A 26,980-nucleotide genomic window follows, 5' to 3' on the forward strand; every position below is an offset into this window, starting at 1 on the left:
AACTACTCGTAGGGCAGTGGCTTTTAACTGAGGGGCTGCAACTAGAAAGGCCAGTGGCCATGCATTTCTGGTCAGTTGACATGATGCATTATCTACAGCTTTAGCTCTACCAGCAAATTCAAATCCGAGTAACTTTTCCAGCTACTAGGAAGAAATATATGTGAGGAAGCTGTAGAACTTCCTGTGGCATGGATTTTGTGTGTTGCAATGAATGGGTGCTCTTGCTAAACCATTCCTGGCTGCAGACTGGTGTTAGAGAACTGCAGAAGCCATTCCTCACCAGTGGTTTTCATTCAGCTGTCTTGTTTTCGTGGCTAAAACCAACTGTACCTCACACAGATTCATCTTCTTCCAAACCAGCCGTTATCCTAGCTGAGTGGGCAAATTTAATGTACATGTGTATGTACAATTGCACCATATCAGATGTTCATCCCATGCTTCTTCTGATAAACAGTGACTATGGATTTTCCCTCAGGGAGTTCTAAATCTAACCCACGTGTTCCTTTGTATTTTGAGGGGGGAGAAGGGGTAATTTTTGTCGAAATTAGCTGTATACATAGTTTTAAATTATACTAGCAATAAGTTATATAAGTTACATAATGAAGTAGTAGCATAGTAGTAGTAAGTTACATATATAGTAAGGATGTCCTAGGAAGCTTACACATCTAAGCATTGTTAATCTGAAGTCTGAAAAAATATTCCCATGTCTGACTGTAGCTTAGATAAGGAATGAAGCTTTGAGGGAGTATATACCATTGATCATTTGGGAATATCCTAGAATTTTGCTTAATTAAAATGTAAGAGAAAGTGGGTAATTTGAAAAACATCTAAGAGAGATCAATAAAGGATAAAACATCAATTAGCCAGTAAAGGCTATTGGAAGAAAAGTCAGTAACATTGTTCCTAAAATGGAAATTGTGTAAGGGGGCAATAAGGGACAAGAAAGTGTGGGAGCACAGCAGATGTTTGCCCCATTCACAGAAGTCCAGGAAAACTTTTTAATGAAACTGCCCGGAAAAACAAATGCTCTAATGAGGTAAAAAATGATGGGTTTGTCAGCTGAAAACAGAGAAAGTTCTGATAATTAATCTTATTACAACAAATGTGTGGCGAGATTAAACAACAGTGACAACAATTTTTGGCCTACTGGAAATAGTGGTTTGTTTTCCTTGAAATCCAAGTAAATATCTTAGTTAAAGCAGTAGGTGACTAAGCTAAGACTACTTGAAGCCCAGAGAGAAAAAGTATTAAATCTCATGTAATAGACCAACACTGGATACTTCTCGGAAGGGGTCAATACACCCTCACCATGAAAAGATGGAGCATGATTTGTCCCTTACTTGAAGGTTTTATTTCATTCTGTGATAGCTAGAGATTGACTTAAAATCTCAGGTAGGAAGTATAATACCTCCTCCAGTTTTGTTTCACTCTTGTTAGCATTTGCTTATATGACACTGTTTCTTCTCAATAACTAAACGTTCTTCTCATACGCATTTCCAATAGCTTTTTTTTTTCCTCGATGAATTACTGACCTTAATGATTTCCTGATGCATTGAGTTTCATAGTCTAATTACGCTGTATATTGAAAAAAAAAAACTTTTCGATTTCAAACCTGCTGTCTTTCAGCATCTTTAAATGTTTCTTTCTTTGTGTGTTATAAGACTAGAAGAAAAGCAGCTTGTGAGTGCCTTCTGTATGCCACTTACTATTTTGCATACATTTGTCACTCTCCCTTTTATTTTTCCTATGGAAACAGTTAAAATTATTTCCTTTTCTGTTTCACATGAGAGTTTTTCCAGGACTTTTAAATGGTTTCTCAGTGGCCTTCTCAAAACCTTTTTTGTTCTGTGGTATATTTTACTGCAACAATGACCCATAGTGAAGACAAAGCTGTACCATTTATTTGGCAGAAGATCCTTACAGTAATTTCTATATTCTTTATGCAGCATTTTGTTGAAAGTTTCTTTTCAATTTTTCCTGTTTTAATCAGAACTGGATGTTGAGCTGAGGCTTTTATTAAGCTGCCTTCTTTGACGCCTAAGTTTCTTTCATAAGATGTCATAGTTGGAGGAAATAGATCTTCCCAATTGCTTTTGGGTTTTATGGGGATATTGAACAGAGGGGTGGATTTCTTATGACCTGTACACTGACTGAACTATACAATGAATGGAACTTTTAAGAAATTTGTATGGTATAAAAGTCACTTATGTTGTCAATAGCCATTATAAATATCTTTTGTAAGAGGGTAAATCTCTCTTCCCCTAATTACTGTCTTCCTTAAGGATTAGTATTATTTTACAATGGAAAGAAATTAATTTACCAAAAATACATGACTTGCTGTTTGTCAAAGAAATTAAATTTCTTCATGTTCTGCATTAAAAAGATAATATCTGGAGATATTTTGCACATACAAGTTCCTCTTTATATTTGAATTAATAATAAACACTGAATTAAAAATTGTCTCTTTAAATTCAATAACAGTTATCCCATTGTAATGTCAGCGTCATACATTTGCTCTTTTATAACATAAGTATTATAATATATATTTTCAGTGGATTGCCTCAGACTGAGAATAACTTTATATTCCTGAATACATTACACAGTAAGACTAGCAAAGAGTCTTGCAAATGTTGCATGAAAACACTTTTACAAAAACCCCCAGAAAGATTCCCTTTTAGATGTTCAATAACTAGACTGCTTTTTTGAAAGCAATGTGTAAATGGTCTTACATGATTTTTGAGAAAAGAGAATGTGGAAGAATATATGGATTATGCTGTTACATTCATTTTGTAACAGATAAGCATTATAAGAAAATTATGAGTTTCAGGACTTCAGTAAGAGAAGTTGAAATATGAGGTTCTTCAGTAACAGATAGGGAACTGGACACTATGTTTCATCTGGTCTCTTCCATTCCTTTTATCAGTTGTTTTTTTCCTTAAACTGTCATACCAGAGTATGGAGTTTATATTTATTACATGTAATATCTCATACTTAAACAGATAGTGTATTTCACATAAAGGCACGATGACACACTCATCATTTAAACTTCAGTTTACATCAGTAGAAGGTTTTCTTGGATAAGAGCAGCAACAATGAATTCAGTATCTCTCGATGTGTTACGCTCATTCTGTATCACTTAATATTGGATTATTCCATGCAGTAATTATTATATAAATATTTTCAGTTTTCTTCAGGATTGCATATTCAAACAAACAAAAGCTATTATATAGGACCTCAATGTTGTTTTATTCTTTCTTGTTCTCCTTTTTTGGGTTCTCTTTCATAATTACCAAAAAGTAGATATTCATTTCAATTCTATTATGAAAAGTAGTACAGGATTGTTTTCTTTACTGGAAAAGGTGATTTTGTGGTATTTAAATACTATTTTTTCCTTCCCTTTTTGGAACTTGAGTTGAGACAATAAGCATTTCTTACTGCTTTGCTTTCTGTATTTTATTTTCTAAATTCAATATTCTGGTTTTGGCAGATTTTCAGAAGTGTGATGATTGTCTATTTTCTTTTCATTCAGTCTTAGCCTTCTCCTTGAGAATGCCCTCAATGTACTCTTAGCAAGGATTCAGCAGAGAAAGGCTCTGCAAAGGAAAACAATCTTTAAATGCAATAACAGTGATTGGAAAACCTAAACTCACATTGTCTGTTAGTGTGGTCCTTTAAATAGCATTACTGATCCTAATTTACTTCTGTTATTGTAAACTTTTACCTTCACATTTGTCAGTTTGACAAGCAATACAATTTGCGAATGAGCCTGCTTTCCAATGTCTTTATATGACTCCATCTTTCTAACAGTCAAAGGATGCTTGTTATTAAGAGTAATATCTTTGGCTTTATGTATAGTTATATGTCCTTTCCTTAATGTTTAGAACATTGACACAGCCTTGAGATGCTAAGTGATTTAAAACATTGGGATGTTCTCAGATTGTCATGCATGCAACTTTCCTTCAAGAAAGTGCATCAAGAAGAAACCCTTGAGATAGTGTATTAGCCACATTATTACATTAGTACAGAATAATTATTGTTGAATATGTTAATATTTACAACTCTGACCCAATAGATGATATAGATCGTAGAATCATAGAACAGTTTGGGTTGGAAGGCATTTTCAAACATCACCTAGCCCAACCCCCACTGCCATGGGCAGGGATATCCTTCACTAGACCAGGTTGCTCAAATCTCCCTTCAGCCTGGCCTTGAACACTTCCAAGGAAGGGCAGCCACAACTCCTCTGGGCAAAGTGTTCCATTGTAAAAGTTATTCCTAATATCTAATCTAAACCTACTCCCTTTTGGCTTAAAATCTTTTCCCCTTGTCCTGTCTCTATGGGCCCTAGTAAAATGTCTTTTTCCATCTTTCTTATAAGCCCCCTTTATACATTGAAAGGCTACAATATGTTCTTCCTGTGACTATCTCTTCTCCAGGCTGAAGAGCCACAACTCACTCAGGCTTTCTCCATCGGAGGGGTGCTTCAGCCCCGTGACCATACTCTTAGCCCGCCTGTGGAGGAGGATCCACGCTTAACAGGTCCATGTCTTTCTTGAGCTGGTGACCCCAGACCCGGATGCAGTACTCTGGGTGGGGTCTCATGAGAGTGGACAGGGAGAATCACCTCCCTTGACCTGTTGGCCACGTTTCTTTTTATGTAGCCCAGAATACAATTAGCTTTATGGGCTGTCATTGTGCTTTGCTGGCTCATGTCCAGTCTTTCATCTGCCAGTATCCTGAGTCCCTCTCTGAAGAGCTTCTCTCAATCCATTCAGCCCCCAGTCTGTATTGGTACTAGCACTTGGTCTTGTTGAACTTCATGAGACTCACATGGGGCCACTTCTCCAGCCTGTTAGGGTTCCTCTGGATGGCATCCCTTCCCTCAAGCTTGTCAACTCAGCTTGGTGTCATCTGCAAACCTGCTGAGGGTGCACTTGATTTCACACAAGAGAACAGTCAATGAACCACAGTAGAATTATGGGTGGTTAGATGAATAACACAGGAAAGCTGGAGTTGAACAACGCATCTGTTCTCTGTTCCTTCTCCACAGTTTTTATGACCACTTAGGTAGAATGCAGGAAATTATAAGACAATTTCAGCCATTGTGATGTTTTAGGAGTAACACAGCCATACCACAGTTTTAAAAGAAGAACTACTTTCAGTCTTTGTTGTGCTCACAGATTCATTGCATATACACCAGCACACTTCTATGAAGAAAAAAATGAAGATAAATGAAATCTTGAAATAAAATCTTATTATTTAATGGGACAAAACTTATAATTTAGAATTTAGTCGCACAGTAGCATGGTCTGACCCATCTGTGTAGGAAGCAGCTGTTAGGAAAAAAGATGAGTTTTGTAATTTAGAAATTTTTCTTGTTTGTTTGTTTGGGTTTTTTTTTTTATTTATTTATTTTTATTTTTCTGCAGCTGTAAGAAATACTGTGCTCAACCATCTGTGTGTGTAGGTGTGTCAAGGTTGCAGAATTAAAATATTTTATTTGTGCTAGGGACTCATGCTGGCACACGGCTGTGCAGTTCCCTTTTAATATATAGAATATTAATATTTCCATTGTTCACTGAACTAGTTGAAAATTATATGACTGACTTTAATGTTTGGAACTTGAGCAATTCATATGACAATTTTTCTAAAATTTAAAGAATTAAAAAAATTAGTCATCAGGTGTTGTTTTTATACTACAGACCCAGTGAACAGTTTGAAGAAGCCAAAGAACTTTTTAGAAGGAAGATACAGTAATATATTCAGTAGTCTAGCTACTCTTTTGGAATTAAAAGAAGTATTTATTCATGTTGATACACTTTTGAGATCAATGGATTTATTTGTAAGTAAGTGATATGCAGAGGTAGAGAAGGATATAGCATCAGACTCATTGCCTGTGTGTGCAAAACTTCAAAAAAAAGTACCTGGACTTGAAGCTCAATATAATGAGATAATAGTCTAATAGTATATACCAATCTGCATTACAAATGTATTCCCTTTGTATTCATAAAATATCTCAAGCAAAACTCACGGTGCTGTCACATTTGCATATGAATACCCAGGATATTCTTCTAGCTTACATTTATTCTGATGTGTTAAATAACATACAATTATTTCTGTAGGGCATCTGGATGAGTGTTTTAGTTTGAATCAGGAGTGCATTTTTAAAGAAAAACTCTTGATCATCTCCACTTACTTTGCTTTACTTCATGTGTCAGCAGTCTCAGAGCACAAGAACTGGATCCCTTTGAGACTAAAATAATCTATGAGAAAGTAGTATGGTAGCCTAAAATTCCTCATGTATACAGTAGAAATTGACATAAGACATTCCAGGGGGTAAACGGGCATTCTGTCCACCCAGCTAGCCTAGAACTTGTACAGAAAAAACATCCTTGAGATACGTGTAGGGACATGCAGACATTGTGTCCTCATCTCTAACCCTTTCACCCCATGACTATAATTATGTAAGGCCACACTACTTACAAATGTAGGCATAACCTGTATTTACTTATATTTTTCTCTAAGTACACTGAAAACAACAAATAGATCTTGTTTATTTTCCTTTTCTTATGGCTTGTTAATGTCTGACATCATGAGAGGCACCTGGTCTTCTACAGTCTTATCACCTGGCCTGAGTTTTCTTTAATCCTCTGGTGTGATTGCCTGATACTGCCAAAAGTGGTGATGCCTATCTTCCCTAAGAATATGTCCCTGTCAGACTTCAGCCTGAATCATCTCACCAGGCTTGTCTGGAAGTGTACAGACTAACCACAAGAAGAGATTTTCAGTGGGATCGGGTCACTGATTGTAGACAGTGCCAGGTCCTAGAGCAGCAGGGAGATGGGAACATGCAGAGGAACATAAAAGGTGGAACTGGCAGCACTACGTTCCTACAGATTAGATATAATGCTGGAAATGATACACCCCTTTATGGTAACTACTGTTAATAAAAGCATAAATACTCCTAAGGCTTTGGAGATGAGCTTATTTGTTCTTACTGTAATAGTTTTCTGCCCAAGTACACAGAGCTTCAGCAGTTGCTAATCATCTGAGAAGGACTTCTGCTGAGCAATGTGCTTGGCCATGAACTAGCAAAAATGATAGCATTCAGGAATTGCCCCTTTACAACAAAGCATTAGCAGTGAATTTATGTTCTGTGGTCCAGATGCGTATGCATTACACTGTAAGAGAGAATTCAAATTACTATTTATCTGCAAATAATAGATAAATTTTGTAATCTTGGAAGATTTTGTTTTATCCTCTACACAAATCAGTAAGGCATCTAGTTATGAAAATGTATTCTAGGTGCTTCTCTTGTTTATCTAGCTGAACTGTTTATGTGCACAATCATTACTCTCATGTACTTTTTAGAGTTTACTTAAAAACAATTTTCTGTTCCACACTAGTAGTTTTCATTGTCAGAGAGAAATTAGTCTGCTCTTTCCTCATCCTTTCTATTTTCTTTGTCAGTCATACTTAATATTTAAGGGAGCTTCAGAATAACACTGCAGAAGACATACACAAAAATTAGGAAAAAAGTGAAAGGTAAAAAGAACCTTTACCTGGAAGTAAAACAGTATTTCTTTCTGGCTTTATTATTTCAGTGCTCTAACAGAGAGAGAACCTTCTCCATCTTTTACAGGGATTGTACCACCCATGGCCCTAAATTATGGTACAGATTATATGTATAGACTGGAAGGCAATTCCTTAGCTGCTAAACATAGTTGTGGAAAATGCATAGACCTATTTGGATAGGTCTTATTTGATGTGATCATCAAGCAAAGGTGACATTGCCTGGGCCAGCTGCCATAAATACAAGTTCCAGTTCTGAGAGATGTTTTTAGTGCAGGACATATAACTCTCTGTGAGTCATGAAGAGCAGCCAGGGTGTATGTGCCCTGAGATAATAGAGCTGTCAGTCAGATGGAGACAGAAGTCACTGCAATAAATATTTCTCTTCCTGTAATAGACAGTCATTGCTGATGAGAGGAAACTACTTCATACACATTTTGCATCTTTTATGGGCAGAGAGATGTGGTCTTCCTTTTCACCTTTGTAGAGGAGACAAGAAAATTACTGTAGTCCAAAAAAATAAAGTGATTGATAAGTGGTTAGCAAATAAGTGTATTTGCCACATAATACATACTACGTACATGGCATATGTATCATATGAAAATATCACAGAGTCACGGAATTGTTTGGGTTGGAAGGGACCTCTGGAGATCACCTAGTCCAACCCCCATCCTCAAACAGCATCAACCAGAGCAGGGTTTCCCAGGACTGTGTCCAGTCATGTTTTGAATATTTACCTGGATGGAGGCTCTACAACTTCTCTCCAGTGTTTGACCACTCTTACTGTAAGAAAATGTGTCCAGATGGAATTTCCCATATTTTAATTAGAGTCCATTGCCTCTTGTCCAGTCAGTGGGCACCACTGAGGAGAGTGGCTCTTTGGTCTTAATTTCCTCCCATCAATCCCATCAGATATTTATACGTGTGGGTAAGATTCCCCCAAGCCTTCCCTTCTGCAGACTAAGAAGTCTGAGCTCTCTTAGTATCTCCTTGTAGATCACATGCTCCAATCCCTTAGTCACTGTGGCCCTGCACTGAACTGATTGCAAAAAGTCCATGTCTTTTTTGCACTGGTAATCTCAGCAATGGACACAGCACTCCAGCTGCACCATGACTGGAAGTATTTAAGGTTAGGTTGGATGGGACTTTGAGAAACCTGATCTAGTGATAGATGTCCCTGCCCATGGCAGGGGCGTTGCAACTGCATGATCTTTGAAGGTCCCTTCCAACCCAAACCATTCTACAATTCTGTCCCCCCAGTGCTGAGTAGAGGGGGAGGATCACCTCCCTTGACCATCTGGCAATGCTCAGCCTAATGCAGCACATAAAACTGTTGGTTGCCTTTGCCATGAGAGTGCATTGCAGTCTCATGATCAACTTGTTGTCCACCAGGACCGCCAGGTCCTTTTCTGCCAAACGGCTTTCCAGATGGTCAGCTTGTCAACATGTACTAGTGCATGGAGCTGCTCCTTCCCAGGGGCAGAGGCAGAACTTCACACTTTCCCTTGTTGAACTTTATGAGGTTCCTGGTAAGCCCATTTCTCCAGCCTGCCGAGGTCCCTCTGGATGGCAGCACAACCCTCTGACATATCAGCCACTCCTCCAAATATTTTGTCATCAGCAAACTTGCTGAGGGTTTGCTCTTTCACATTATCTGGGTCATCAATTAAGATGTTAAACAGTGTTGGCCCCGGTATTGACACCTGGGAAATACCACCAGTGATGTGCCTCCACCTGGACTTTGTGCTGCTGATCACCACACTCCGGTCCTGCCCATTCAGCCAGTTTTTAATCCACCTCACTGTCCACTTATCTAACCTGCTATTGTCAGCCTGCCTATGACGATGTTATGGGAGACAGTGTTAAAAGTCTTACTGAAGTTGAGGTAAACAACATCCACTGCTCACCTCCATCCACTGACTCAGTGACCTCGTTGTAGAAGGCTATCAGCTCGGTCAAGCATGGTTTCTCCCTCATAAATCCATGCTGACTACTTTGAATCACCATCTTGTCCTTCATGTGTTGGGAAGTGCTTTCCAGGGTAGCTTTCTTTATCACCTTCCCAGGGACTGAGATGTGGCTGATCAACCTGTAGTTCCCCAGGCCTTTCCTCTTGCTCTTATGTTTGTGTACATATACTATAAGCCTATGTATAACCCTTCCAGGACTAAGGATATACCTATGGTTATACTGAAGACAGTGATTTGCTATAGTGAATAACAGACATTTGGTTAATCATGTATTAAGGTATCCATTCATTCATTCATTCACCCTCTCTAACTCTTCAGTGATTTATAAATGTGCTCTCAATCTGTGTCCATGTATGTTAAATGTGGTCCTCCACAGCCATTAGAGAGAAAAAAAGGTTAAATAATTTTGCCAAAATTTGTAACTAATTCTCCTATTTACAGTGTTAGATTATTTCTGTGATTAAATCTAACAATAAGATTCATAAACAGTAAAACATGCATATATTTATGAGTAACTAGAAATATAAATTTGAAAGGTATTAGCAAAGAATAGAAATTACCTTTATGTAGCACATTTATGTGCAGTTATGCAACATAAGGGCACTGAAGTCCCACAGATGACTTTTTATGAGAGCTTAAATGAGATGTATATGGATTGGTCATAAAGGAATACACTTCACCCCTTGTATATCAAATACAGACATGTGAACAAATATAACCATCTGGTTTAGTCATTTTAGAACATCCATCATCATATCCTCCAGGAATTGTTGGTCTATTAACATTTTTCAAAACACATGCCATAACTGTACTCATGTGAAAAAGATACATCCCTATGCTCAGTCTAGTCTGAAATGCATAAATTGTGTTTTGAAAGAATAACATTATTTTGAGATATGTGAAGGGAAATATGCTAATTTACTGATCTGTGTTCAAACTTGCTTTGAAAATAATTGGACTTCTTGCCATGAGCCCACCTATGCTGTTTTAATAATCCAGTTAGAGGTTACAGTCTAATGCTCGATAATTTAAGTTTACTTGTGAAGTTGAGATTTTTGGAGCATTGCTTGTAATAAAAAGTGATTCATAAGTTGATTCACTTTTTAATAAGATTTTTTTTTTCTCAACTACAGTTAAAATGATTTGTCAAATGCCTGTTATAAAAATAGCCAATTATTTTAATAAGCTTCATTGGAAACGATAGGAATTGTTGCCCTGAAGACATGCTTCTACAGTGTAAAATTAAATGGCAAGTTAATGGGATGAAGGTTTTCTTGTCAGTATACATTAAAAGTAATTAAAAATGAAAAATCTACTTCAATTTATATAAAAACTTTTAAAGTACCAACTCTTAAAACTCATAAGGAAGGTCTAGGGAATGCTAGTACAAAATTCTATTAAATTTAAATTACCTCAGATGAAAATCCATTAAATATGTATTTGAACAGGTAAACAGAATATCAGAAAATACTGACATAGTCCAGTGTTGGAAGTGTGACTCTATAGACAAAATTATAATAACTTTTTTGTGGCTATAACTAAAAGATAACAATTTTGCAAGACAGACAGTAGGCACCTATGTGGATTCAAATTTCATTATACGATCAGAGCAATAGTCAGTTTTCTTATTTATTTTATGGGAGTTTCCAAAACAGAGAGAGATTAAAAAATATCCTCAAAATACACAAAAAGGTATGAAAATAAAGCCAGATATTGCTGTGAATGCAATAAGATGCACATTTACTGCGGCAAAGATTCCTATAGAGCCCTGCCTTACTTAGAATCTGATCAAAGTCTGTTGAAGTCAACAAGCACCATTATACTCTCTGTAGAAGCTCCCATTAGACTTTTATGAAATTAATTCTGTGATCTCACCATTTGTTTAAATAGTTTCCAATAGCTTATAAGAAAAACAATTGAAAATAACTTTTGCAGTGCTAAATTACAGAAATAACTCATACTTTCTCTCTTGCTGGAAAATCTGCACATTATAAAATGTACATTGCACATAAAATGCTAAATATGTATATTGGACTGATACATAAACTTTGCAGTGTTCATAAAGGTTGCCCCTGTAGGTTCCTCCCTCCCTCCCTCCCTCCCTCCCTCCCTCCCTCCCTCCCTTCCTTCCTTCCTCCCTCCCTTCCTCCCTCCCTCCCTGCCTTCCTCCCTTCCTTCCTCCCTTCCTTCCTTCCTTCCTCCCTCCCTTCCTTCCTTCCTTCCTTCCTTCCTTCCTTCCTTCCTTCCTTCCTTCCTTCCTTCCTTCCTTCCTTCCTTCCTTCCTTCCTTCCTTCCTTCCTTCCTTCCTTCCTTCCTTCCTTCCTTCCTTCCTTCCTTCCTTCCTTCCTTCCTTCCTTCCTTCCTTCCTTCCTTCCTTCCTTCCTTCCTTCCTTCCTTCCTTCCTTCCTTCCTTCCTTCCTTCCTTCCTTCCTTCCTTCCTTCCTTCCTTCCTTCCTTCCTTCCTTCCTTCCTTCCTTCCTTCCTTCCTTCCTTCCTTCCTGCCTTCCTTCCTGCCTTCCTTCCTGCCTTCCTTCCTGCCTTCCTTCCTGCCTTCCTTCCTGCCTTCCTTCCTGCCTTCCTGCCTTCCTGCCTTCCTGCCTTCCTTCCTGCCTTCCTTCCTGCCTGCCTTCCTGCCTTCCTGCCTTCCTGCCTTCCTGCCTTCCTGCCTTCCTTGACATAATTTAAAAAGTATAAATTAGTCTAAAGCCTAAGATGATATAAAATTGCTTTAAAAGGCAGGCCTGTTTTATTAGGAAATATGCTTAATAGACAGTTTGTGACAGAACTCTGGGTAGAAGCAACTGAACTCTTATCAAAATTGATTTTGTTATGTTTTTAGACATTAATGTATATTGCTGGTAATGAAAGTATCTCAAGTATTCATGTATAATCAAGCCAAAAGTTCTGGCTTGTGTCTACACATTGTTTTAATTTCCTTAGCTTCCTTGTTTAGAACGCCTCTTTTGGGTCCAGAATACAAGTTTAGCAACACTTTTATCTGTCTTACTCTCTTCTGAATAGGATAATACTCTCTGAAATATTTGTACTGAATGGTTCAGAAAAAATTCTAATAGGCATCTCTGTGATGGATCATTCTGGAGGACATTTACCACAATATATTGTACCAAATACTTGCAGGGGTAGGAAAACTTTGTATAGAATAATGACAGTGGGGATAGTATCATGTTTAGCTTCTAAGGGTGGGGAGCAAGAGGCTTGTACTTTTTCGTCTCAAGTGTAAAGCTGTTTTCTGCTCTTTTTGAAGATCAGATAATAAGATATCTGAACAGTGAATCACTTCTGTATGACATTATAGTTGAAATTTCCCGCAGGTTATTTGGCACAGCATTTTTAGAGCCTTCTGTGGTCAGGAAACTAGCTTTGAAAAAGCAATCAAACCACTGAATTTTAATACATGTCTCTCCTGTGTCGAATATGCATTGAATGCATCCAGTTCAGATTTAATAATATATATTAAATTCCAAATTTCATGGGAATATACTGCAGTTATTTTTAAATGTTTTACACCAAGACTGTGCCACTAACATATTAGTGCTTGGTTTTATATAGTCCTGGTTAAATCAAGAAACAGTTATAGCTGAAATTACAGCTTATTTTTTGTTTACATTAATTACAGACAAAACCTTACTCAAAAACTTTCTTAAGCATAATAATAATAATAATAATAACAACAAATAATAAATAATAAATAATAAATAATAAATAATAAATAATAATAATAATAAATAATAATAATAATAATAATAATAATAATAATAATAATAATAATAATAATAATAATAATAATAATAATAAATGAATTCTATAACTTTTAACCAAAAATTAAAGTTGATCTACCTGTGCTTGGAAAGTTTTTGATGATGCTTATTCATTCTGTTTAAATATAATTTTATTTTATTCTTTTAGCTTCTTAGAAAAAAAAAAAAAAAACAACACAACAACAACAAAAACAAAAACCAAAACAACAACAAAAAAGTTGTCCTTATTTAGGAGACCTTTATAATTTAGGCTTGTCTTAGAAAACCACAGGAATATGAGAAAGAACATTTTCATTACTTTTTTTTTCTTTTTGTAAATATTTTGCCAAAAGTCTCCTACTCTTAAGGGAGGTGTGTACTTCTATACATGAATTGCTGTAATCCTTTAAATTTTATCATTTAACTGAATACCTCACTGTTAAGGGAGCCATATGAGATTCTATTGATTCTCTTGAACCAGATGCTTTACCAAATAAAACTGGTATAATTTTATTATTTTCAATGGAGCTTTACCATTTAATGTCTTGTAAAAAAATACAGTGCTTAAGAGAATTGGTACAAATCTGTACCAGTATAGAAAGAGAATATAATCTGACATGGTATTTGATAGGAAAATAATAATGAAAAGTTTGAATATCTGAAATCTCATGTTTAAACAAAAACAGGATATTACAAAGTTCTGCAAGCAAGATCATATACTTTGTGTGGTCTTACTGATACAGTACTTATTCATGTAATTAAAACTTTCAGGATCAATATACAATAAAGAAAAAGATATGGAATCAGGAACCATTAAGCAACTAAACTACAAGAAAAGCCTAGACTAAGCTTCGGATAAAAGATAATTATTCCACACTATGTGTTTCTCCACTTCATGCCCTTACTAGTTTCCAGATGTAGGGGTATTTGAACACATTGTTAGTTATCAACAACTTTTATTTTGAAATAGAACTGGGTAGGCAAGTTTTTAAGTTTTCTGATTTTCTCTATGAAAATTAATAAATTGAGGGACATAGGGATTATCATGTTTCACAAATTGTGACTTGATCTTTATCCCATTTATAGTTGTAGGTCTTCATAGAAGCCAGTTATTATGCAGAGTTTATAACCAGTTGATCTTCTGTTCCTGTCTGGATTCTATATATGAAATTGACTTTATTATGGGAAAAAATATTTAGAATATTAGTAAGGCATAACTGGATTATGTCTAATCAATACTCCTAATAAGGGCCAAGTTGACTTCCAGTATGGACACTTGAACCTAGGTGCTGTGGGCCAACCATTCTATTAAGATAGAAGACTGATTATAAACATGACTTAAGAGTTGAGATGAGCAGACCAAGTGTGTTGGGAAGCCAAAACATGTATAAAATCAAACGATAGGGAAAGAACGTGTTAGCAGGAGGGAGGTTCAGGAAGTCTGTACTACAAATGATGGTCCTGGATGAGAAACAAAGGTTCAGGTAGCAGGAGCCAGGAATTTGGGCTACGCAAAAAAGCAAGCAAGCAGGGGACAGGAACAAGATACTGGTGTGCATTTGCAGCCAAAATGCAAGCAGTGTTGGCAAAAACAACTGATTGAGATTATCAGTCATCACAAAAATCATCACAAAAAGTCAGGTTTACACTAAGTAGCTTGCTGAAGAACTCAAATTACCATAAGTAATAGTTAAATTTTTTATTATAACAGTTACATAATTTCTATTTCTAATTTTATTATGTTTGCAAGTACACTACTAGTTTTTATTCATGTTTTATTAGGTATTTACAGGATTAATAAAAATATACAATCCAGCATAGAAGGATAAAACCCCAGAATTCTGCCTCACAATAATTCTCCAAATAACTAAGTAATACAGCAAAGTTCTCTCTTACTTGCCCAGTTTCTGACAGCATACTTCTGTTCCAAGTTGCACAATAACTGTACTTGAAACAGAAGCATTGTTAATATCTTTGTACTTATGGTTTGATATAAGGAGATAGGAAATGTAAATTTAATAATCTTCAGCATAAAAAGAAATCTTAGCACAGCCTTTACTTCCTAATCAACTGGCAACCCTTCAAGCTGTTATTCAAGGAACAATCTATTTTCAGAAAACAGTCAACATTTCCTTGTTTCTGCACAACTATCAATTTCAGAATCCATCTTCAGTAGAGAAATCTTGGGGGAACTGGGCATGGGGAGGGTGGGTGGGGTTTTGTGTTTGGGTTTTTTGGTTGTTTTTTTGTTTGGGTTTGTTTGGGAATTTTTTTAGCTAACCTGGACACTATTTAGAATTACAGGTCTTTCCTGTGCTGGCACTTTAAACTCTTCAGGAGCCTGTTTCACTCAGGATTTCTTTTATTAGGTTCCCCTGTGAGGAACTCAATTCTCTGTAGTATTCAGCTATCTGTGTTTTAGTTACTGCAATGGCTAAGATTGTTACCTGAACTACACTTCAGAATTTGACCTGGCATAAAACCTAAGCTTACCTGAAAACTCATGAGCAACCTGCAGTGATTTTACTTAGTATCAGTTAATTTACATTAAAAACACATTCTTCTCATATAGGTAAGTTGATTGCATAGGCGGTGAAGAATTCCTGACAACACACAAAGAACTTTTCTTTAGGAGCCCTTATTGTCTTTAGGAGCAACTAATCCAGAATCTCTGGCACTTAAAATTTTCTATTAAAATTTACTGCTAATCATGACAATACAATAAAATTTAAAAGGGATTATTTGTGTTTCAGAAGAAAGAAGCACACCAGCTGATGTAAAGTTTAGTATCATAATTGGCACATCTAGGAATTTGAACAAAATCTGACCACAGTTTGCAGGAACATTTAATTACATTCTTTTAATTAAACATTCTACATCTGCACATTCAATCAATTGAAATAATGAATAGTAAATTAAATCATTCTGTATCATTTATGCTCCTTTCTTTGACACACTTCAGTTCAACATCTTTCCAACTAAACGTCTGTTCTGGTATCAAACATGATGCTACAGTGAGCTAGTCTTTCGTCATTCATCAAATATGACATATTTGTTTGAATTGATGGGACTATAGGTTCTCAAATTACTGAAAAAAAAAAATCACCGTAGGATCCAAGTAACAAGGATGATAATAAAATCTTCCATCTTTCTGCACTGATCATAGTTAATTGCTCCATAGGGATAGAATATAAGGATTACTTTAAAACTATCTACTACTTTAGGTTCAGTCTGTTTTCAACATCATCACATTGACAATATGAAATATGCTGGAAAGCTGTGCATTTTTTCCTACGTATTTCAATAGGAATGCCGAATTTTAAAAAATAAAATATCTTGAGAAGATATTATCTTTACACAGAAAAGCTTTTAAGAGGATAAATTACTACCTTTATTTCACCAAATAAGAAATAGTTCATATATTCACTTAATATTTTTTAGTTCACATTGACCTTGATATTTTTTTCACATGAATTTGTTAGCCTGTATTCAAATGATTAATAACCTGATGAAAATATAAGGTTAATGGGCTTTGCTTAAAAAGGCAAATAGGGAGCTGAAGAACCTTGTTAAATTTCATAAATACATACAAAGATTTTAATTTAGAATTGAGTAGGTCTGTTCGTTGGTCATTTCCCTCGGCAGGTTTTATTTCTCACACACTAAGCTATTACTCCTTCCTCTTTAATAGACAAAAATTCAACTAACTCTGTGAATTTTTTGTTAGTCCAGTATGTGATATCTTTATAGGCAACAAAAAGTATAACATGAGGGATTAAAAAGAAGCTCATAATTAGGAACCATCATCAATTTTATTATAAAAATATGAAGTTCTTCTGGTTCAAAGAACTGAAACTACCCTCCACATTTAGCTGGAGGTCTGTCCATGCATTTCTGTTCCCAGCAATAGGAAGATTATCACAGAATCACAGAAGAGTTGGGGGTAAAAGGGACTTCTGGAGGTCATGTGGTCCACCCCTCCTGCTCAAGCAGGACCACCTAGAGCTGGTTTCCCAGGACTGTATCTAAATGGGGTTTGAACATCTCCAAGGATGGAGACTCCACAGTCACCTTGGGCAAACTGTGCTACTGCTCAGTCACCCTCATAGTAAAATAATGTCTTCTGATGTTGAGACAGAACATCCTGTGTTTCAGTTTGTTCCCATTACCTCTTGTCCTGTCACTGGCCACCACTGAAAAGAGCCTGGTTTCATCTTCTTTGACGAGTTTCCTCCTGACCCTCCTCTTCTTTAAACTAAACAGTGCCAGCTCTATCAGCCTTTCTTCATAAGCAAGGTGCTTCAGTCCCTTAATCACCTCAGTGGCCCGTTGTTCTACTCTCTCCAGTATGTCGATGTCTCTTTCATACTGTAGAGCCCAGAACTGGGCATGGGACTCCAGGTGTGGCCTCATCAGTACTGAGAAGGGAAGGATCATCTCCCTCAATCTGCCAGCAATGGTCTGCCTAATACAGCTTAGGAGGCTGTTGGCCTTCATTGCCGTGAGGGTGCATTGCTGTCTCATGGTCAACTCATTGTCAACATGTAATGGTACATGGGGCTGTTCCTGCCCAGGGGCAGAGGTAGGACTTTGTAGTTCCCCTTGTTGGACTTCATGAGGTTTCTGTTCAGCCCATTTCTCCAGCCTGTTGAGGTTCCTCTGGACAGCAGCACACCCATCTGGTGTATCAGCCAGTCCTCCCATTTCTGTATCATCTGTCAGATTTCTGAGGGTTTATTCTGCCACACCATCCAGACCATTAATGAAAATGTTGAACAATATTGGACCAGTATTGGCTCTGGGAGTACACTGATAGTTACTGGCCTACAACTAGATGTCATACCACTAACTAACATTCTCTGGGCCCAGCCACTCAGCCAAATTTCAATCTACCTCACATACATTGAACACATAACTTAAAAGCTACACAGCTTTTAAGATCTGTAGAAAAGACGGGAGGTATAGACTTCCCTGGAGACATCATAAAATCAATCAGATCTAAGCAAGCTGTGTGTATTAAAACACTGAATTTTTGTACATTGATTCCTAGTAAATGTAAAAAATCAAATTAGAAGTACAGAAGGTACATACTCAACTACCAGAAATTGAGCAACTTTGTTGACAGAGCTGAATTCTGCTTCTTCTGCACAAGCCTTATTGCACTAAGTTTAGATATTTATTTAGCATCTTCTTTAGTTTGTATATGCCAGCTGAAACTGGGTTTGCATTCTGGGAACAGAAGCAGATTCCACAGAGCAGTGAGGAGTATTATTTCAATTAATAGGGCATTTCGTCCACCACTATGCAACTAGTTCATCTCTGTTAAGCATCTTCTCTTTTGACCTTATTTCTGTGCTATGCATGTGTGTGTTTTATTGGTAACTGTCTCCAAAATTAACATACACTTAAGCAAGTCTAACTGAAGTAAGATTGTAGTACAAGACTGCTTTTCTGTTTGCTGTTTACAGTGTCTAATGAAATAGGACTTTGACTCTTAATAAAGTTAGTGTGGGCTACTATCTTTTAAATATTTAACTATATGCATTGATGCAGCCTTTTGAGACAGTGGTGTATAAAATCCATACAACATTTCTACTCCATACAGAATAAACAGGAATGCAGAGACAGAGAATTTTATTTATGAAATATCTTTATCCTTCACCTGCCTATTTATGATGGCTGAAAAATACTATACTGCATTTGAGAAAAAGAATCAGATATTATACTTGAAGGTTACTACACAGAAAAACACAGGGGAGTATTATTCTTTCAGCATTTGACAAAGTGTACTGGAAAAGGGAAACTCAAATGAAATTAACCACGTTTTCTGTCTTTTGAATTTAACAAAATTTGCAAGTTTCTAGATCAAGCTATTAGTTTCAATTTGCCCACTAACTCATGCACAGAAAGGTAATTTTTTAGACGGTTAAACAACCTTGTCAATTAAACATTTAATGAATTAAGATGAACTGAGAGACATTCTTAACTGGCATCTGTTGGTAAAGAAGTAGCTACATTCCTTGAAGTTGCAAGGATCACTAATAAGTAATCTAATAGAACTAACTGAATTTGTTTAGCTAAGGATAAACTGTGACTTGTGACCCTGATGTCCTCTGGAAATTATAGTGACAATTCCTGAGCAAAACTTTAAAATCTGTTCTACGATGGGACATAGTAAAACTTCAGTAGATATATGAAACTAGCTAAATTTATATGAGATTGTTTTGGTTTTTAATAAAGTCTGCCCTGTTTAATCACATCCTTTAGTGAGCATGTTTGCTGGGCAAAAGAATATACATCTTCTAATGTCAATTGTACAAATACATTGTGTCTTAGTGCTTTAAAACATGTGCTTATTGCTTTTAGAGTATCTCTTTGTTAATCCTGACATTATCTTGTGTGCTTCCTGTAGATGTGAATGAATGTGAAGCCGAACCCTGCAAGAATGGTGGAATCTGTACAGATCTTGTTGCCAACTATTCCTGTGAATGTCCAGGTGAATTTATGGGAAGAAACTGCCAACAGAGTAAGTATTGCATGTTTTTACATCTATTTTTTAATATAAGGTAAATAAATATTTTCTTTTGCAGAAACAACTGTAGTATATTATGGAAGTACTTCTATAGTCTACAGATACATGATGCTCAAAATAGCCATCTTACTCTTTTCAAAACAGAGGAAATTTAAGAGATGGAATCTGTCATGCATTCAAGTAAAGTATCTGAGACGATGGAAACATTTGAAAAATGCAAAATTATTATCTAAGAGTTAAACAAGAATGAACAAATAATGTAAAGCAGAAAACTACAAAAACTGATTCAAACTAGGAACTGATTTTGGCAAGTATCTTTTCTTCAATAACAATTATTATCATCTATCAACAAGTGTAAGAGCAGGGCAAAAATATATGTTACTTTCTCTGACATCTCTCTAGCTTCTGAAAGTTGGACCACTGGTTTACAGAGAAGTCATTAGTGGAGTTCCTCCAGGATCTGTCCTGGGAACAGTCTGACATGATATTACCAATAAGATTATCTATGAATGTAGTATAAAAGTCTGATTCCTAGGGTTGTTACCACAAGGGAGTTCATGTATGAAAGACTAGGTCATCTTGAAGACCAGAATAACAAAACTAGAACAAACTGATATGGTACAAAATGCAGTATACCTTAGCAGTTACTAATAGATGTTAGAGGCTCATGGATTTGAAATACTGCAGAGAATAAAGCCTGTGTGTTTTAATCAAACAAAATACGTCTAATATGATAGTGTTGTGGAAAAAGCTAATACAGTCTCAAGATATATAGAGCTTGATACCTTAAGGAGAAGAAGGAAAGTATTTGTGTATTAGCATTTGTAGTATTAGATACTACATTCAAAATGCGTTGAATACTGGAGTTGTTCGCATTCAAGAAAGGAAATTTCTAGTTCAGGGAAGACCTACTATGTGTAGTAGGAAAAATTAAAAAAAAAAAAAAAATGTTGCAAGTTGAATACTAAATAAATGAAACCATAACAAAATTGAAGAATATGATTCATTTTTCTATGTTTGCAATGTGGGCACATGGGGAAGAAGGGAGAAGAAAATAACATGGACCAATAACCACAAATGACAAGCTGGGAATTTTTTCAAGTAGCCTCAGTGAATTTCCAGATTTACATATGCAACAGACAAAAGTTTTCAGGCACCCAATGTAATATGTCTATAATTATAGAGAGAAATCAAGGATAATGATTTGCGTTGAGAAATTTTACAGGCCTGTATGGCTACATTAAAGAATTTGTTAAAAATGGACATCTATTAAAGATTTCTGTAAAAGTTGCTGGTGAAACACTTAATGTATTTCCTTATAAAGTGCAAGTGAATTACCATTTAGAATTCTACCAGGAATCTCATCCATCTCTTCAAGGTTTATCCCTTCTGTTTTTTTGGATGCATCATGAACACTGTTCAGGTTATAGATCACATAACACTAATCTCCCGTTTTGCTGAGGTAGTCAGATACTTGAAGTGATCATTGCATTTTCTGGATCATCATCTGTAATTTCATACTTCTTTTTCTTTTTATAGGTGTAATTCCTGTAAATATAAATTTTGTGAGGTGGTATATATTATATACTATACTGGATTTAGTTGTATGTGCATGTGTATTTATACACACATGCATATTTCAATTTTGAAAAGCATATAACAGAAAGTATATATGCACAAAAAATATAAAGTTGCAGTATATTGAAATATTGAAGGAATTCTCCTAATATCAATTACTGAATTGCAAAATATGCTACCTACAAGCTGTCTGTCTGGGTCATGCTTGGAGGATTTGCACTGGTAAGCCAATCACCTAGTCAAATGACCTTTCTGGAGATTCTTCTGTAGATAAATGCTCACAACTGTGACCCAGGACTCCATTGTCTAACTCATAGTGAAGAACACTAGTGTATTTGAAAGGATAATTCTGTTGTGTTAAGGATTTTTTATAATTATGATAAGGATCTATACAACAGTCAAATTGCTTTGATGTAAGACAATCAAGGATGATGAGTTTTAAAATGTGCTTTGCAGAAGCTATTGTTAGCAGCACAGTGTGCATGGTGTGGTAAATGGGAGGCATGGCAATGCAGCACTAGAATGCAGTGGTAAAAAGCTCCTGTTCTGTACTTCCTCTGCATGGGGACCCACATATGGAGGTACCATCAATGTGGTGTCTGAGGTGCAGTATCATGGGAGGACTGTGAAATCAAATCTGCTTTGAAGACTTGAGAGAAAAGTAATATGTTACTTAAATCATTAATTACAAAATTCTACACAATGTAGATATTTGAATAATTCTGTTATACTACTCTTTATACTCATGTTACTCATTTAAGCATATGAATATTATGAATAAATGACAGATAATTAAGGATGAAAATAATGTTTGTACTGACTGCAATCATTGAACTACCCCTGTTCAAGAAAGTCAGCACATTCTTCTAGCACTGTGGCACAGTTCACAAACTTCCAGCATTCATCTATTTTTGAACTAGCTTTATCACAGCTAGCTTTAAAATGGTAACTTTTCTTTTTATGCCACCAGTATAATTGTGCACTATACTGGTTCCTATAGCTAAGCTTGTAAATATCCTTTTTTTTCATGAAATCTTTATATCATCATACCTAATTATGTAATTACAAGTAGTAATTACACATTCTAATTACACCATTAGACTTTTACACATATTTACAGTAATCATATAAATACTGTTATGCTAATTATGTAAATTACTGATTGCTGTCTCAGAATTACCTCACAAAAACTCAAAGATTGCTAATCCACATCACAGAATATGTGAAATACCTTAGATAATGAATAAAAAGGACAAAATACATAATGCAGTCTATTCTGTCATCCCAAGCTTGTTCTCCAGAATGCATTTTCTAGTAGTCTATCTAGTTTAGAATATCCTGGATACCAATGCTTTGTAATAATGACTTGTCAAGTTTTTCATCAGTTTAAAGTAGTTTATGTCAGACTGTTTTTCCCTAATGCTCCAACCAAATTTTCTCTTTTTTTGATTCCACTACTTAATTCCACCATAATTAATTTCTCTTAACTAATCTCCTAAATGATTCCTTTATGTTTTATCTCACACGTAACACTTTCCAGGTGTGAGACAACTGTTGTACTACAACCAGGTCCTGCAAACCTTGTGGGACACTCACCCCAAATCCTTCAGACTAGTCCCAAGAGCCTCTGCTAATAAGTAGTGCAGCTAAAGTGAGAGAGAAAGGCTTATCTGGAAATGAGTACTAAAATAGCACTAAAATGCCTAATGATCTTGGAACCGTATTTGGACCACCTTGACCATCTTCTCAGTCTCCTTCTGGAATGGATGAAGTTTGGAGTTGCTTTGTAAAGGCTCAGCCATGAAGTAAAGTTCTCAGAAGACATGGAGGTGGTCTCCTGGACAGCTGATGTGCTTCACACCCTAACAATGTTTCTTCTCCTTTGGGGCCTTCTTCTGTTTTATTTACATTTCCTTCTCATTTTGGAGCACTAACCTGACCTCTTGTTTTTTTTTCTGGAGAGACTTAAATTCAGTCTTCTTTCCTTCTTATTAGCTACAACTATCTTTCGTCAGTTGGACCTAAATGATGCTTAAACCAGCTGCTTCTCATCACTGGAAAGCAGAGGATGAGGTGAAGTCAACGTAATCTGGAGAACAAGAGCACTGACAGTTGTAAAACATACTCTGTTGTTCTGGAATAAGCTTATCAACCTGTTAAGAGATACCTCACTGAGCATTTGATATTTACAAAATTTTCTTGCAGGTGTGTAGTAAACACAGAATGAAAAGAGAGCACCTTTTCCGATCCTCTGAAAGCAAAGGCTAAACTACATTAATTCCATCTTACTTTCCAGATTTCTTAAGGCCTCAGAATTTCCTTGATGCAGCTGCATCTCCTTCTATTCTTGCACTCTCTGAACCTATTTCTTGCTTCTTTGCTGAATTCAGGCTATCAATTATGATTACCTCCATTACAGCTTTCCTTAGTCCTGGAGTTCCTATAAATAAGTACTGCTTCCGAGACAGATTCTCCTGGGGTTGAAGTTTTTACTTTCCGGATCACAAAATTCTCTTGTGGGCAACAGGGAGTCACTTTCATCAGTGTCAGACTGTTTACATTATTCAGTACTGATCTGTATTGGTAAAATCTCCCATGAGCAACATGGATAGTGAATTGCAATAATTTGTGAGGAGTTCCACAGGTAATTTTTGATCACTTTTTTTTTTTCTTTTTTTTTTTTTAATCTAGCAGATGGTAATATACTTTACAATTTCACCATTGTGCATTTTGGAGCTGTATTTTGCTGATTGCCAAGAGTTGCTGCCATTAAAGCATATGGCAAGTTTTCTCATGCTTTTTCTTTAAAGATATAGATCAAACTAGTCACTGTAAATATTTTTTACATATGCTATGGCCCCTTCACTTCCTTTTCTGTGTATTCAACATGCCCATATGTAGGAGGACTGCATTCAGAGCAAGTGCACCAATTTAGCTTGTCTAGCATGTCAGAAATCCTGCTAAGCACTGTACCTTCACTTTATTTTCATTTGTTTCCTATGCTTTATGTTTTAGTACACTAATATGATTATACTGTACTTGGTCATCCTCTGACTTCCTCTCTGTGGGAATCAAAGTGGCATTTTTTTTATTTAAACAGAAATACCTCTTCTTTCAGAGTCATTTTTACTCAAAAATTATCTAAAGATCTGTCAGATCTAGGCATAAAGAGACTTTCAAAACTTATGCTTATATGCAGCCTTATACTCCCAGGTTAGATGGTGCCATCCAGAGCATTCTGATGCCCTGTGATTTCAGAATTTTCTTTCTTTCAAAATTGTTCCCAGGAATACAGGCTGCCTGGAGGAGCCTTGTTCCAGCTATTCTTTGCCTGTCTTGCTGGTTTTGTGGCTGTTCATTCTGGGCTGACATTTTACTTGTTTGCCTTGTTGTCCCAGCAAAAATTGAAACAGGAAATATAAAAGGTAATTAATGAACCAGATCAGTTCTTTGATTTGTTGAACTTAATGGCCACACAGAGCCTGGACATGAAATCAAGACTTAACACCAGTTAAAAATCTTTATCAAGCCACAGTCTAATCAAGAGAGTAGAAACTATTCTTTAATGTTTAAGGCAAATATAAGAATTTATTTGAATTTCTATTTTTTTCTTGGTTTGTTTCTCTGCAAAGATCATAAAATTTAAAAACTAGAATTTTCAGCCTATTTGCCAAGGATAGAACAAATAAAAATTCAGTAAATATATATATTTCTGTTTGTCATTATTTAGATGATAAGTTCAAGACTTGCATGGAAAAATTAAAGAGATTTTATAGGTATGTGTTTGTGTAGGTATATATATGCACAGATTTTACCCTTAGAAAAATTAATTCTTTTTTTTTATGTGCTGAGGGTAGTTGACTTATCATTCATATGATGTCGTTGCTGGTTTAGGGAAAAATGCGTGATTAATCTCAGAAAATAGGAAGAATGGAAAAAAAATTGTCCCTAAAAGAAATGTATCACTTTAATATAAAGTTAATGGTAATACTTGATTTAGGACCTCCATGGATTACAGAGGAGAAACATATCTTAGAAAAGAAACGTATTAGAAATAAATTTTGAAAGTGCGAGAGGAAATACATACATGTTATATGTGACTTTAACCCATGTAATTCAACTCAATCTAGGTAATTCATAAGTTTTTGAACATGCTATAAGAATAAAACCAGAAATTATGGGACATTAAATAAATGCTGAAAGACAGGCTAATTGTATCTGTAGTAAGGATGATGCTTTATATACATTTTTAACTATTTCAGCTAGTCATGGACAGAACACAATTTATATATTTGCATTGGACAAAACCCATCTTGAATTTCTTGCTGAGACTAATGAGGTTTGCTGAGGCTACACTGTTCTCGTAATATTGTCTAGCGAGCATTTCTGTGTAGTGTATTGGTATAAAAGTTCAAAGACGCAGAAAATGTTATAGAAATGACAGAACACACTGTTAACATTGAAATGTTCCCCCAGGAATTTCAATGTCCTAGTGAGAAATATTAATCAAACTCTAACATTTCTAATACTGTGTCTTCAAACAACAAAGCACACTCTGGCCCTTCCACTGCAGACCTTCTTTGTCCAGGCATCCAGTGTAAGATGCAAAGGTGTGCAAAATTAGGCTCAGTGGTTCAGAATTGTAGTTCCTCCTTTCAACACAACAGGAAAATGAGAGTGATCTCTCAGTGTTTGATGTGGAAACATCAAGTCCTCAGCCCTATGTCTTTGGGTACATTTTCATCTTGCTGCAGTTGTACTGTACAGCAAAGTCTTCCTTTGAAAACTCATTTCTCAATATCTTACTTTGATTAGACAGTAGAGGATAAAATCTTTACTCAGACACCTGACAGAAACTCATTGTAAAATATTCAAACAAGCCCTTATGACCCAACAGGCATATTTTACACATTTAATCATGTCCTTACTACATGAGCCAGCTAATGCTATAGTAGCTTTTGGGTTGTGTCAATAACTACAATATGAACTCAACCCTGTATTCAGGCATCTACAACTTGACTTTGTAACACCTCAGTTTAGCTTAAAACACCTTATTGTGGTGACTTTCTTGTCATGTTTTTTTATATAAAATTACTGATCTGCTTTTCTCAGGCATTGTGTCATTCTTGACTCATGGTGCCTCTCGGTTACCCTCAGCAAAGATGCAGGAAGGTTGCACTAGGGTCAGGGAGACCTTCTCCTACCTGTCTTCCACCTGTATGTTCTTCCTACTGAGAGCAAAATGAACCTGCCTTTTCATTAACACAGAATCATAGACATTCACAAAAAGTAAAGGAGAAAAAATACTTCTCTTATAAATATAATCCACTGTTCCTGTGTTGCAAGAACTTTCATGTGCATTTTTATGTGTGGCAAAGACTATGACAGTGCATATTTCAACATTTCTAAGCCTTAAAAGAAAAATTACAGCACACTGTTATTCTCGAAGTAGCCTCCATAGCTGTTAAGTTCCTGGTCTTGTCAATAATGCACATTAATTTTTTATATCTTCACAGAAATGAAAAATAATTTTCAGGTAAGGAATTGGTACTATAAAAGAAATAAAAACA

The 26,980-nt window shown here is 35.9% G+C and overlaps 1 protein-coding gene across 2 annotated transcripts in view; it reads left to right on the top strand.

Moving 5' to 3' along the window:
- The window catches only part of EDIL3 (EGF like repeats and discoidin domains 3), a 257,479-nt gene that overhangs the window by 133,466 nt on the left and 97,033 nt on the right, over nucleotides 1–26,980 (top strand). For both annotated transcript variants that reach the window (XM_042787791.1, XM_042787792.1), the window contains one exon: nucleotides 19,713–19,826. In XM_042787791.1, the coding sequence (XP_042643725.1) occupies nucleotides 19,713–19,826 (114 nt within the window). The remainder of the gene's footprint in view (nucleotides 1–19,712; nucleotides 19,827–26,980) is intronic.

Source organism: Tyto alba, unplaced genomic scaffold (assembly GCF_018691265.1).
Source record: "Tyto alba isolate M040663 unplaced genomic scaffold, T.alba_DEE_v4.0 Super-Scaffold_13, whole genome shotgun sequence".
NCBI lineage: Eukaryota > Metazoa > Chordata > Aves > Strigiformes > Tytonidae > Tyto > Tyto alba.